At 46.4% G+C, this 15,205-nt stretch overlaps 1 protein-coding gene across 4 annotated transcripts in view; it reads left to right on the plus strand.

Moving 5' to 3' along the window:
* The window catches only part of SUSD4 (sushi domain containing 4), a 206,367-nt gene that overhangs the window by 153,188 nt on the left and 37,974 nt on the right, over nt 1-15,205 (plus strand). For all 4 annotated transcript variants that reach the window (XM_063919026.1, XM_063919025.1, XM_063919024.1 and 1 more), the window contains one exon: nt 1,767-1,955. In XM_063919026.1, the coding sequence (XP_063775096.1) occupies nt 1,767-1,955 (189 nt within the window). The remainder of the gene's footprint in view (nt 1-1,766; nt 1,956-15,205) is intronic.

Raw genomic sequence — 15,205 nt, forward strand, 5'->3', positions numbered from 1 at the left:
GACTGTTGTATGACTTACCCTGGATCAATACTGTCTTACAAAGACAGTGGCGTAAGTTCGTCCCAGTTGCCCGGAGGCAAGATAAATACTGGTGTCCCCCCATATATGGATTAATATTTATATGTATAAATATATATATATATATATATATATATATATATATATATATAAATATATGTGTATATGGAGTGTTCTGAAGAAAATGTGTCTGTATGTATGTATGTATGTATGTATGTATGTATATATATATATATATATATATATATATATTTTTTTTTTGTTATTTATTTTAAATCACACAATTCTTACCAGTCATACCCAGGATTAGAACACATGACCTGTTACACTGAAGGAATTCCCTTTACTGATAGAACTATTTGCTCCTGTATGTTCTAACCATATGAAGCTACTTGTCAGTTCAAAACCATTGCAGCTAGGCAGATCTACGTAGTAGGTAGCCACACACTACATAGATCTTCTTAGTCACTCACAATGCTGCTTATTTCTCTGACAATTATTTTACAAGTGTCACATTAGAGCCCACAACCTATTACACTGGAAACGGGTACCTTACTGATGGAGCTATTTGCTCCTGTATAGGTAGCATGAGAATTCTAGATATAATATTATAAAAAATTATCTGAAGTTACTTGTATTTGTCAGAGAAGTAACGTTATATAGTTAGAATTCTCATGCTTCCTGTACAGGAGCAAATAGCTTCATCGGTAAGGTATCTGCTTACAGTGTAATAGGTTGTGGGTTCCAGTCCTGGGTGTGACACTTGTAAAATGTGTATCTATGATAAAGAGGGTGTGACTTGTAAGGTGTAGGGAGGAAGAGATAGCGGCGGCTATTAATTAAGTTAATTGTATGATGTCGCTGAGCACATGGAACGGGAAGAGAGGTGCCCCCCTACAAACTAGGAGCCCTGCGGCAGCCGACTCCGTTGCCTTCCACAGTTACGCCTCTGTACAAATAGCTGCAAACAGTGTGGCCTCATCTGCATGTATGAAACAGTGTAGTGCAGTACACCCGAGGTGCCTATAGGGGGAGACTCTCTTAGAAAACTTTATGTGACGATGTTATAAAAACAGTATTTCAGATACTGCGCAGTATTAAATATTTCATTGTACAGGTTGAGTATCCCATATCCAAATATTCCGAAATACGGAATATTCCGAAATACGGACTTTTTTGAGTGAGAGTGAGATAGTGAAACCTTTGTTTTTTGATGATTCAATGTACACAAACTTTGTTTAATATACAAAGTTATTAAAAATATTGTATTAAATTACCTTCAAGCTGTGTTTATAAGGTGTATATGAAACATAAATGAATTGTGTGAATGTACACACACTTTGTTTAATGTACAAAGTTATAAAAAATATTGGCTAAAACTACCTTCAGGCTATGTGTATAAGATGTATATGTAACATAAATACATTCTGTGCTTAGATTTGAGTCCCATCGCCATGATATCTCATTATGGTATGCAATTATTCCAAAATACGGAAAAATCCGATATCCAAAATACCTCTGGTCCCAAGCATTTTGGATAAGGGAGACTCAACCTGTATTTCTATATTCAGTAGTGCATATTTTTTTAATTACTTACTATAACAGTATAACAGACGTATTTTATTATCAGAAAATACCAGTTCCATGGGAATCTATGCGCTATAAAACTGGGATATCTTCCTATTAAATAAACTTGTATTTCAGATTAGTGTTGTGTATTATGGGCTTGTGTTGCTTTCTCTCCGCAGGCTGCTTGAGACCCCTGGTTCTTCCCCACAGCTATGTAAATATCTCTGACTTTGACTCTTCGTTTCCCGTGGGGCGAGTGGTGTCCTTCCAGTGTTTCCCTGGATATAAGCTGGAGGGGGCAGACTATCTGGAGTGTATGTACAATCTCATCTGGTCAGATGAACCTCCCAGGTGCCTTGATGTGGAAGGTAAGAGTGTTTTTTTTTATTTTTATTTTTTATTTTAATACTAATAATGTTATCAAAGGGTTTAGGGTTTTTAACCTGTTAAAAGTGATGCACAAACATTTAGATATATTAACTCTGTGCAAAAATTTATTAAATAGCTTATTCCACTCATCACATCATGGCACTGCCAGATCGCACACAACTCAATCACACAAGAGGAAAGGCACAATTTCTGCAAACAAATCTGAAATAGTCTGTGCTGCTGTGAGCAATCGTATGTGTTAGCGGCTTGGCCGGGACGGGATGCTCTGGCTCCCGGTCGACGCTAGACGACGGGCTCGGCGAGTCACTTCCGCCGCGGGGCGTCTTCTTCTGGCCGGTTGCCTGGTGACCGGAGACGCCAGGCGGCCGCTCTCTGATGCAGTCCCGGCTGTTGCCAAGCAGCTGTGACGCCGCGCTCATCGCGCCAAGTGACAGCTGGGTTAATTAGGGTCCGGGGGGCTGGGCTGCCTGGTTCTCCCATGATTGGGCAACAGGGCCTTTTTATGAGGTTCAGGACAGTCCAGTCCCGCCGGTGATAGCTACCTGTGACTCAGTCTGCTTGCCTCCGGTCAGTTTCCAGCCCAGCTTGTTACTCCTGATGTTCCTGTGGTCTGCATTCCAGTCAGAGGGATAGAGTTCAGGTTGGCTCCTGGTCTGCTTCCAGTGGAGTTGGTCCAGTTCCTGTACATCTCGGAGCTCCGGTACTTCCTGCGCTCGCCTCTTGTGGTACCGTGAGTTAACAGCTCTTCCACGGTTAGCAGCAGAGATCGCATCTTTCATTCTTTCATGTAGTTTCGTGTGCAGTGTCCCACGCAGCTCTTGTTGTTTGTTTGCGACGGTGCCGCATGTTGCGGCTAGGTCGCGACACTTCTTTGTTGTGCACATTTAGTTGCTATGGTATCGTCTTCTTCAGTTGCGTTGTTTGCCTTGGTTCTTACGTGGGGATTTTGACGCCCGTGCCGCACATAATCTGTTGGTTGTTTTTTTTTTTTTCTGTATTCTCTCCCATTGGTAGTTACGCTAGTCTTAGCTTTCCCCTTATTTACTCTCAGTCTCAGTTGGTGCTTTGTTACCTTGTAAGACCTGGGGGCATCGGAGTCTGGGCTGGGCGGATCTAATTTGGCCATTCAAATGCGGCTGCTATAGGAGAAGACTAGCTCTGCCGGCACCAACCGACCACTGGGGGGAATAACGGATGGATGGATCATTGGCTGTATTGGTGTACTGCTCCCCCATCATTGGATGTATTGGTGTACTGCTCCCCCATCATTGGATGTATTGGTGTACTGCTCCCCCATCATTGGATGTATTGGTGTACTGCTCCCCCATCATTGGATGTATTGGTGTACTACTCCCCCATCATTGACTGTATTGGTGTACTGCTCCCCCATCATTGGATGTATTGGTGTATTGCTCCCCCATCATTGGGTGTATTGATGTACTACTCCCCCATCATTGGCTGTATTGGTGTACTGCTCCCCATCATTGGATGTATTGGTGTACTGCTCCCCCATCATTGGATGTATTGGTGTACTGCTTCCCATCATTGGATGTATTGGTGTACTGCTTCCTCATCATTGGATGTATTGGTGTACTGCTCCCCCATCATTGGATGTATTGGTGTACTGCTTCCTCATCATTGGATGTATTGGTGTACTGCTCCCCATCATTGGATGTATTGGTGTACTGCTCCCCCATCATTGGATGTATTGGTGTACTGCTCCCCCATCATTGGATGTATTGGTGTACTGCTCCCCATCATTGGATGTATTGGTGTACTGCTCCCCCATCATTGTATGTATTGGTGTACTGCTCCCCATCATTGGATGTATTGGTGTACTGCTTCCTCATCATTGAATGTATTGGTGTACTGCTCCCCATCATTGGATGTATTGGTGTACTGCTCCCCCATCATTGGATGTATTGGTGTACTGCTCCCCATCATTGGATGTATTGGTGTACTGCTCCCCCATCATTGGATGTATTGGTGTACTGCTCCCCCATCATTGGATGTATTGGTGTACTGCTCCCCATCATTGGATGTATTGGTGTACTGCTCCCCCATCATTGGATGTATTGGTGTACTACTCCCCCATCATTGGATGTATTGGTGTACTGCTCCCCATCATTGGATGTATTGGTGTACTGCTCCCCATCATTGGATGTATTGGTGTACTGCTCCCCCATCATTGGATGTATTGGTGTACTGCTCCCCCATCATTGGATGTATTGGTGTACTGCTCCCCATCATTGGATGTATTGGTGTACTGCTCCCCCATCATTGGATGTATGGGTGTACTGCTCCCCCATCATTGGACGTATTGGTGTGCTGCTCCCCATCATTGGCTGTATTGGTGTACTGCTCCCCCATCATTGGATGTATTGGTGTACTGCTCCCCATCATTGGATGTATTGGTGTACTGCTCCCCCATCATTGGATGTATTGGTGTACTGCTCCCCATCATTGGATGTATTGGTGTACTGCTCCCCCATCATTGGATGTATTGGTGTACTGCTCCCTCATCATTGGATGTATTGGTGTACTGCTTCCTCATCATTGGATGTATTGGTGTACTGCTCCCCGTCATTGGATTTATTGGTGTACTGCTCCCCCATCATTGGATGTATTGGTGTACGCTTCCCCATCATTGGATGTATTGGTGTACGCTTCCCCATCATTGGATGTATTGGTGCACTGCTCCCACATCATTGGATGTATTGGTGTACTGCTCCCCCATAATTTGTATATATGTACACAATGACATTGTCTATATTTTACAAACGCGTCAGTCATGTCGTATGATATTATCATTTTATATAGGGAAGGATAGTACTACAGTAGGTTACATCAGTAGAATGTAACCCTCCTCCCCAATACTACCCCAGTCATTGATGTTGGCTAGGGTGGGCATACAATGAGACAAATCAATGTCAGACTCTCAATAGCCTCAAAACAGCCGACGCGTAGATCCTAGATATGTCAGCACTCCTCTAGCAGTGCGTGTGGCCAGCTGACTGACTCGGATACATGTTCCTGTGGTTAGGGGGTTGGGGTGAGATTTGGGTTTAGGGTGCAGCTTACTTTGTCCAAATTTTGAATATGTCCTTAGTGATTCCATGACATTGTTACATATCCAGCTCATGGCAATATGAAGATAGGTCCTGGCGATGTACAGGGAATTAGGACAATGGCTACACTTACCCGCGGCTCTTCTGGCCCTCCATATAAACTGTAATGCTTACCCTTGCCTCAGTGCGGGGCACCCAGGCCCCTGTGTCAAGGAGGGCCCACCCACACAATTCCTTCCAGGAGGGGCCAAGACAGAAATATTACAAGACCCCTTCCTCTAATAAAATGCCCCTGCCCCGCCTAAGCAGAGTAGTAGTAATCCGTGTCACTCCATGTTCCGGTACGTGTACAGTAGGTGTATGGTTCGGCCATTTTCCAGTGAGTGGACTTCTGTAAAAACCTAGAAGCATCTAAGATAACTAGAATGATGTATAGCCGGCCGATCCGACACTCGACAACACCCTGCATCGACAAGTGCGTACACACTTGCACAATGCAGGGGATGATGGCGCAACTGGAAGACAAAGGCATGCAACCGCGGGAGGGTGCAAATGGGGGAATACACATTGAATGATCTGGTCGATATGTCTTTCCCGATTTGGACGTTATCGGCAGATTGATCTGCATGTTTGTACGATAGGCGATATCGTTAACGACCCACAGGAGCGCGCATCGCTAATGATATTGTGGACGTTTATCGTAACAATGTGTCGCCATCGTCCACATCATTCAAAAAATGGTCCAGTGTGTATGTGGCTTTAATTGCAATACTTAATAGCCACCTATCACTTGAAGAGCAGGCCCTGTGGATCTATTTGACCGCTGCGCGTCCTGCGCAGTGCAGAGCAGAGGTGAACAGGTGATGCGCACACTTGGCATGTGGTGCGGAGCGTTCAAACGGTGCATTTAGGGGAGTGTTATAGGGGAACACTCCCCCTTCTCCTGCAAGCACAGTGTCCCAAGGGGGTCATTCCGACCCGTTCGCACGCAGCGGTTCTTCGCTGCGGTGCAAATGGGTTGGAAATGCGCATGCTAGGCGGACGCATTGCGCATGCACGTCGTTGCCGCCGTGACGCCACCGGTGACAAAAGTAGAAGATGGACAGGCGGGAGATGTTCCGGAGTGGATACTCACCATTTTTCAAGCGTGGTGAGTCCAACGCAGGCGGATCCAGGTGTTTGGAGGGAGGATGTTTGACGTCACAGCCGGGACCTTCATCGCTGGATCCGTCGCACAGGGTAAGTAGCTGCAGGGCTGGTCTTGTTTTTCTTGAAACTTTTTTAGCATAGCAGGGCTGCACAAGCGATCGCAGCCCTGCTATGCTAAAATACACTCCCCCAAAGGCGGCGTCAGGTTGATCGCACAAGCAGCAAAAAGTTGCTACGTGCGATCAACTCGGAATGACCCCCCAAGTCCAATGCACTTTATACATTACCTCCTATATATTTTGTAGAAAACATAGTATAACACGTATTGTTATAGGGTTAAATTCATTTTAGTGTCAGTTAGGTAAATGAATTGCCGCCACGTGTGTATATCCCGCCATATGGCCATTCAACAAACAACTTGTTTTTGCAACCACAGTACTTTCATCGTGCATTACACAAACAGGTATAGTATAAATATGTTGCGAGCAATCACATCGCTGCCGGAAAAGTGGATACATTTGTTTTACAGTCTTTGCAATATTTATAAGATCCACGAGATGGAAAACCCTAATTATTGTCAGACGCTCACCCAAAATATCCCTGATATGTTTTATTACAAATGGTTTCCGATACTTCGGCAAATACATAATAAATGCTCGTGTTTATCTACAGGCCCAGCCTGGCTCAATTATCCAGAGAACTATTATTATTATTATTATTATTATTATTATTATTATTAATGTCTTATATAGAGGCAGACATGACTACAGCTAAAGGTGAAAGGACGTCCGCGGCTGCGTTAGATTTTAGCAGCCAAGTCTGGCAGCACTGTAGCAGAGGGGACACTCTGCGAGCCCCCCCTCTCCCCCCTCCCTCCGTTATTGTGCCTATGTTGGAGCACTTAGATAGGTGGGGTCTGCAGGTTCCCCTAGGGACAACAGTCTCTTTGCTGATAGTATTAGGCCTCGTTCCTGCACCACTGGGTGGGGGGTGTATTTTGCGTCATACCCAAATTTAACAGCCGTCATGGCATGCTAGTACATGAAGAACCACAAGTGCCAGCATGCCCTAGCAGACAGGGCCCTCTAGCGCCTGTAGTGTAACTGTAAAGAAAATATTACGAAAAAAAATAAAATAAACCAGACACACTGAAGAAATATTCTTTAGTAAATAACCACAAAAACCATTTGTAACAAAACATATCGGGTATTGTGTCCGTATGCGACAGATATATGGATGTCTCATGAATCCTGTAAACGCTGCAGAGGCTCGGTCTGGAGAACAATTTCCCCCACATGGCAGCACAGATGTCATCGCTTGCAACATACTTACAATGTATTTGTTTGTCTAATGCAAGAATCAAGTACTGTGGTTGCAAAAACAAGTTGTTTGTTTAATTGCCATATGGTGGGATATACATGTGAGAGCAATTTATTTTCCCTTTTTAATTATATTTATACTTTGCTTTGCAGTATGTTGAGATTTTGCCATGGGAGCACTGACAGATGAGGAAGACTATCCAAAAACTGATAACATAGAAACAGAGAATTTTATGGCAGATAAGAAGCAGGGCTGGATCTAGGCCTTGTGGCGCCCAGGGCGAAAAAATAGGGACGTGGCTTCGGAGAAGGGGCGTGGTCAGTTATGCCTCCTGTTGCTGTGCGCTCAGCAGTTGTGCCCCCAGTACTGTGCCCCCAATACTGTGCCCCCAGTACTGTGCCCCCAATACTGTGCCCCCATTAATGCCGATCACCCCCCCAAAAAAATTAATAATACTGTTTCCCGACCACTGCTGTCCTCCATCTCCGGCCGCCGGCGCCGCTCCTCGGCTCTATGGGAGAGACGTCATGCCGTCTCTCCCATAGCACAGCATAGACACTAGAGTCCATTATGACCCCTAGCGTCTATGTGCCGGTCCCACAATGCCATGCGGTGCACGATGCCATCATCGTGCACAGCACCGGGGGGCACCACCAGTAGCGGATCTTGCCACGACAGCAGTGTCCTCCGGAAGGCAGCGCCCCGGGCAAAAATCCTGCGTGTCCGTAGCAAGATCCGCTACTGATAAGAACCTCTTGGCCCATCGAGTCTGCCCCTTTTTCATTTATCCTTTTGGTAAATTCAGTCCTATTTGATATTTATTTCTTTGTAAGGATATTCTCATGTCTATCCCATGCATGTTTATATTGCTCTGCTGTCTTAGCCTCTACCACCTCTGCTGGGAGACTATTCCACTTGTCCACTACCCTTTCTGTGAAATATTTTTTCCACAAATTACCCCTGAACCTCCCTCCAGTCTCGGTGGATGTCCTCATGTCCTATTTTTTCTCTTCCTTTGAAGAATGTTTCCCTCCTGTACCCTGGAAAATCCCTTAATATATGTGACACTTTCTATCAGGTCCCCCATTTCCCTTCTCTGTCCCACACTGTACATATTGAGATCTTTTAGCCTTTCCGGGTAAGTTTTGTGATGTAGGCCATGCACCATTTTAGTTGCCCTTCTTTGTACAGTCTCTAATGTAATAATATCCTTTTGAAGATATGGCCTCCAGAACTGAACACGGTATTCTAGATGAGGCCGTACCAATGACCTATACAGTGGCATTATTACTTCTTTCTGCTGCTGATTCCTCTCCCAATGCAGCCAAGCATCTGACTAGCCTTCCTCATTGCTTTGTGACATTGCTTACCTGCTTTAAAGTAATCTGGAATGGTGACTCCTAGATCCCTTTCCTCCTCAGTAGTTTCCATAATAGTGCTCTTGATACTATATTTAGCCTTTGGGTTTTTGAGGCCTAAGTGAATGATTTTGCATTTTGTTACATTAAACAGTAATTGCCACATTCTTGCACAATCCTCTAGACTACTTGGATCTTCAGCCATTTGTTTTACCCCTCATGGTGTGTCTGCCCTGTTGCATACCTTTGTGTAATCTTCCCCAGAAAATCCATGCTGTATGGGATCTTGTAAATTGCTGGATATGAGATATTCTACAACGCTTTCTTTTAATACGGTTTCCATCATCTTCCCTACTACTTATATAAGGCTTACTGGTCGTTCGTTGTTTGCCTCTTCCTTGCTTCCACTTTTGTGCAGTGGGATTACATTTGCTCTTTTCCAGTCCTCTAGAATTACTCATGTAGCTAGTGACTATAAGCTCTTTTAGTGTCCTTAGATGTAACCCATCTGGCCACATTGATTTCTCCACTTTCAGTTTCGAGAGTTCTGATAGGTCCTTCTCCTCTGTAAATATACAGTACTTGTATCTAACTCATTTTAATGAATGCCCTTACAATGTAACTGTGGCCCCTTCCCTTCTCCTTCTGTAGAGAATAATTATATAGATTACCTGCTAGGTTGGCATGTAATTACAGTTGGTGTGAGCTCTGACCCCTCCCACCAGCATTAGCATATCTATGATGGGTGCAGGGTGTTCAGTGCACATGGGTCCATGGTCCCATGGGGCCCACACCACACACCCTGCACCCATGCAATTCTACTTGGCCCTTTGGAGTCCGGCAGTGGCTGGAGCTACAGACAGAAATCACTGGGAAAATGGCATGCTGGCCATTTTCCTGGTGGTTTGCGCAATAGAGATGTCCCAGGGAAGAAGGTGCGGACGGCATGTTACCGGAAACCTGCACATGCGCAGTAGACTCTGACACCGCGCTGCACCCACTGTCAAGAGGAGGGGACCCTCAGAGAGCCTGCACTTGGCTGATTCAGAGGTGTATGCACTGCCGATGTCCGATGTAATGGAGGAACAGGGCCGCCCTGAGCTTTGTTTTTTTTGTAAGCGAATATATATTTTGCCTCCCCTTGATGGTATAAACTTTATAAAGGGGCAGCAAAAAAAAAAAGGGTGTGGTATGGTCTCACAAGGAAGGAGAATAGCTACACAATAATACCCACAAGGGTACAGGGAGATAGTTGGTAACTAGGGAGGCAGGGGTGGCAGGGAAAGGGTGACAGAGATAGTTGGTGATAGGGAGATAATGGGTGACAGGGAAAGGGTAACAGAGATGGTGGGTGATAGGGAGATAGTGGGTGACAGAGACAGTGGATGATAGGGAGTTAGTGGGTGACAGAGATAGTGAGTGATAGGGAGATAGTGGGTGACAGAGACAGTGGATGATAGGGAGTTAGTGGGTGACAGAGATAGTGAGTGATAGGGAGATGGTGGGTGACAGAGATAGTGAGTGATAGGGAGATAGTGAGTGACAGAGATAGTGGGTAATAGGGAGATAGTGGGTGACAGAGATAGTGAGTGATAGGGAGATAATGAGTGACAGAGATAGTGGATGATAGGGAGATAGTGGGTGACAGAGACAGTGGATGATAGGGAGATAGTGGGTGACAGAGATAGTGGGTAATAGGGAGATAGTGGGTGACAGAGATAGTGGGTGATATGGAGATAGTGAGTGACTAGGGAGACAGTGGGTGACAGGGAAAGGGTGACAGAGATAGTGGGTGATAGGGAGATAGTGAGTGACAGAGATAGTGGGTGATAGGGAGATAGCGGGTGATAGGGAGATAGTGGGTGACAGAGATAGTGGGTGATATGGAGATAGTGAGTGACTAGGGAGACAGTGGGTGACAGGGAAAGGGTGACAGAGATAGTGGGTGATAGGGAGATAGTGAGTGACAGAGATAGTGGGTAATAGGGAGATAGTGGGTGACAGAGATAGTGGGTAATAGGGAGATAGTGGGTGACAGAGATAGTGAGTGATAGGGAGATAGTGACAGGGAAAGGGTAACAGAGATAGTGGGTGATAGGGAGACAGTGGATGATAGGGAGATAGTGAGTGGCAGAGATAGTGGGTAATAGGGAGATAGTGGGTGACAGAGATAGTGAGTGATAGGGAGATAGTGACAGGGAAAGGGTAAAAGAGATAGTGGGTGATAGGGAGATAGTGAGTGACAGAGATAGTGAGTGATAGGGATATAGTGAGTGACAGAGATAGTGGGTGATAGGGAGATAGTGAGTGATAGGGAGATAGTGAGTGACTAGGGAGACAGTGGGTGACAGGGAAAGGCTGACAGAGATAGTGGGTGATAGGGAGATAGTGAGTGACAGAGATAGTGGGTGATAGGGAGATAGTGGGTGACAGAGATAGTGGGTGATAGGGAGACAGTGGGTGATAGGGAGACAGTGGGTGACTAGGGAGACAGTGGGTGACAGAGATAGTGGGTGATAGGGAGATAGTGAGTGACAGAGATAGTGGGTGATATGGAGATAGTGAGTGACTAGGGAGACAGTGGGTGACAGGGAAAGGGTGACAGATAGCAGGTGATAGGGAGATAGTGGGTGACAGAGATAGTGGGTGATATGGAGATAGTGAGTGACTAGGGAGACAGTGGATGACAGGGAAAGGGTGACAGATAGCAGGTGATAGGGAGATAGTGGGTGATAGGAAGATAGTGGGTGACAGGGAAAGGGTGACAGATAGCAGGTGATAGGGAGATAGTGGGTGATAGGGAGATAGCGGGTGATAGGGAGATAGCGGGTGATAGGGAGATAGTGGGTGACAGAGATAGTGGGTGATATGGAGATAGTGAGTGACTAGGGTGACAGAGATAGTGGGTGATAGGGAGATAGTGAGTGACAGAGATAGTGGGTGATAGGGAGATAGTGGGTGATAGGGAGATAGTGGGTGACAGAGATAGTGGATGATATGGAGATAGTGAGTGACTAGGGAGACAGTGGGTGACAGGGAAAGGGTGACAGAGATAGTGGGTGATAGGGAGATAGTGAGTGACAGAGATAGTGGGTGATAGGGAGATAGTGGGTGGCAGAGATAGTGGGTGATAGGGAGATAGTGGGTGATAGGGAGATAGTGAGTGACAGAGATAGTGGGTGATAGGGAGATAGTGGGTGACAGAGATAGTGGGTGATAGGGAGACAGTGGGTGATAGGGAGACAGTGGGTGACTAGGGAGACAGTGGGTGACAGAGATAGTGGGTGATAGGGAGATAGTGAGTGACAGAGATAGTGGGTGATATGGAGATAGTGAGTGACTAGGGAGACAGTGGGTGACAGGGAAAGGGTGACAGATAGCAGGTGATAGGGAGATAGTGGGTGACAGAGATAGTGGGTGATATGGAGATAGTGAGTGACTAGGGAGACAGTGGATGACAGGGAAAGGGTGACAGATAGCAGGTGATAGGGAGATAGTGGGTGATAGGAAGATAGTGGGTGACAGGGAAAGGGTGACAGATAGCAGGTGATAGGGAGATAGTGGGTGATAGGGAGATAGCGGGTGATAGGGAGATAGCGGGTGATAGGGAGATAGTGGGTGACAGAGATAGTGGGTGATATGGAGATAGTGAGTGACTAGGGTGACAGAGATAGTGGGTGATAGGGAGATAGTGAGTGACAGAGATAGTGGGTGATAGGGAGATAGTGGGTGATAGGGAGATAGTGGGTGACAGAGATAGTGGATGATATGGAGATAGTGAGTGACTAGGGAGACAGTGGGTGACAGGGAAAGGGTGACAGAGATAGTGGGTGATAGGGAGATAGTGAGTGACAGAGATAGTGGGTGATAGGGAGATAGTGGGTGGCAGAGATAGTGGGTGATAGGGAGATAGTGGGTGATAGGGAGATAGTGAGTGACAGAGATAGTGGGTGATAGGGAGATAGTGGGTGACAGAGATAGTGGGTGATAGGGAGACAGTGGGTGATAGGGAGACAGTGGGTGATAGGGAGATAGTGAGTGACAGAGATAGTGGGTGATATGGAGATAGTGAGTGACTAGCGAGACAGTGGGTGACAGGGAAAGGGTGACAGATAGCAGGTGATAGGGAGATAGTGGGTGACAGAGATAGTGGGTGATATGGAGATAGTGAGTGACTAGGGAGACAGTGGGTGACAGGGAAAGGGTGACAGATAGCAGGTGATAGGGAGATAGTGGGTGATAGGGAGATAGTGGGTGACAGAGATAGTGGGTGATATGGAGATAGTGAGTGACTAGGGAGACAGTGGATGACAGGGAAAGGGTGACAGAGATAGTGGGTGATAGGGAGATAGTAAGTGACAGATAGTGGGTGATAGGGAGATAGTGGGTGATATGGAGATAGTGGGTGACAGAGATAGTGGGTGATATGGAGATAGTGAGTGACTAGGGAGACAGTGGGTGACAGCTGCACAGTGATATCGGATAGAGGGAATTGACTGAGATCAGACAGGAAGGGGGTACTCCCTGGCAGGGTGATACCCTCTGTGAGCCACCGTGTTCTAAAAGCTATTCAATTCTGCTCAGCATCCAGCAGCTGTTCCAGCACCTCTCTGCCCCTGCAATGCCGTCACGCCACATAAGCCTGCACTAGGTACGCGGGAAAGGCATGCATCAGAGTACTTCCCTTGCACCCTGTATATCACATACATCTCATTCCCTGACAAGAACTAACCACCACATTACACCAGACTTACAGTAAATGGGAAAAAAACATTATTCTGATATCCACTCCATCAATTACCTGCAGCAGACCACCAGGTATTGCCTCTAGGACGAGACTCTACTTCACGCAGCTGGGAAATAGTCGAACCCAGATATTGAGACTTCTACATCTGGTAAGGAGACTGAGTTGAAATAAGGGAAAGAGCTGCCTCATGTAACCTCTGACAGATGAGAGCAGACATTCCTTATTTCCTAATGAAAGTCATCTGAGCTGCCCCACTTGGCGGCGAGAAGTCGGCCCCTGCACGCTCAGACATGTCTCTGCAGGCGGCATCCGTCCCCAGGGTAGCGCCCAGAGCCCCTTTTCTATAATGCACAGCTGGAGAGGTGGGAGCCCGGCCAGAGCCTGCACACGGGCCCCCTCCTCTCTTAAACCACCCCTGTGCATGGACTTTGCAGTGGCATTTGCATAAAGGCGCAGACGGGGGAGCGCCATGCGCTTCTGTGTCCACTTCGGAATCAGGCCCTCAGTGCAGTGTGAAAAGAAATCCCAGGGAACGTCGGGCACAACTAGTATTCATATATAGTCCTCTCATAACTAGGAGTTTATATAAATACCTCCGTAGGAGCCATTACCTAAACCAGTGGCATCCCGGCTACCGTGTGATATAACTGCTGTAGCCTCACTGCCTCACTGCTGGGCCGTAACTAGGGTGTCATCTCAGTATTATAATAAGAACCCATATCACCACACATATTACCTTCACGCCAGTCAGTGCACCATCTGCAACCCTCCAAGTCACCACCTCACATAGACGGGCCTGGCACGGCCACTGCATATGAACAATGTAATTATCCAATGATGTTTATGCCAATTCCTGCACATCTGCTCCATCTGTCGCTGACTGTGCTCAGAGCGGCGCGGAGGGGCTATCAGGTAAATGAGGTTTGACCTCCGTTAACCACATGAAGGCCAAAGATGTCTTTCATGAAGAGACAATTGAACAGTTTTGCAGTATGTTGGTTGCCCTTGTTCTAAACCTTTGTTCTAACGTTAGATGGGTCTTATATATATTTTGAACACACGTTAACGTGATTTTGCTGAAGATTACTTTTACACAATTATTTCTGCTGCATAAACATACCCCAGATTTTTTTTCCAAACTATATTTCAATGCTAAATCTATAATTTCGTTACCGTAATTTTTTAATGAGAACCTGTCTGCAGCACAGACGCGGCACCTACACGGCGACAGGAGCCGAGTGATGAACGTAATGTCACAGTGCAGCACCCTGATCCTGTCACTGAGGTGGAGTGGGCATTTTGGTGTCTCCCCTGGGAGGGTGACACTTGGGTGCGGCCCGCTCCCCCCCTAGTGACGCCGCTGCTTAGAGTACCTCTGGGGCAGGCCCTGATATCATATTCTCGTTTGTGTTCTGTTGGTCTTTGCGAGAGGTGCCCAGCCGTGATGCAACACGAGCCACGCTTGCCACAGTACAAAGGTTTTGTAAACTGAGTAAAATATTCTGCGAGGTAACTCTGAATCTAGAACATAATAGTGACATACTGAGTTCCATACAGTTCCTCACTTGCTTATGTCTGCCCATGAA

Source organism: Pseudophryne corroboree, chromosome 4 (genome assembly GCF_028390025.1).
Source record: "Pseudophryne corroboree isolate aPseCor3 chromosome 4, aPseCor3.hap2, whole genome shotgun sequence".
Classification (NCBI taxonomy): Eukaryota; Metazoa; Chordata; class Amphibia; order Anura; family Myobatrachidae; genus Pseudophryne; species Pseudophryne corroboree.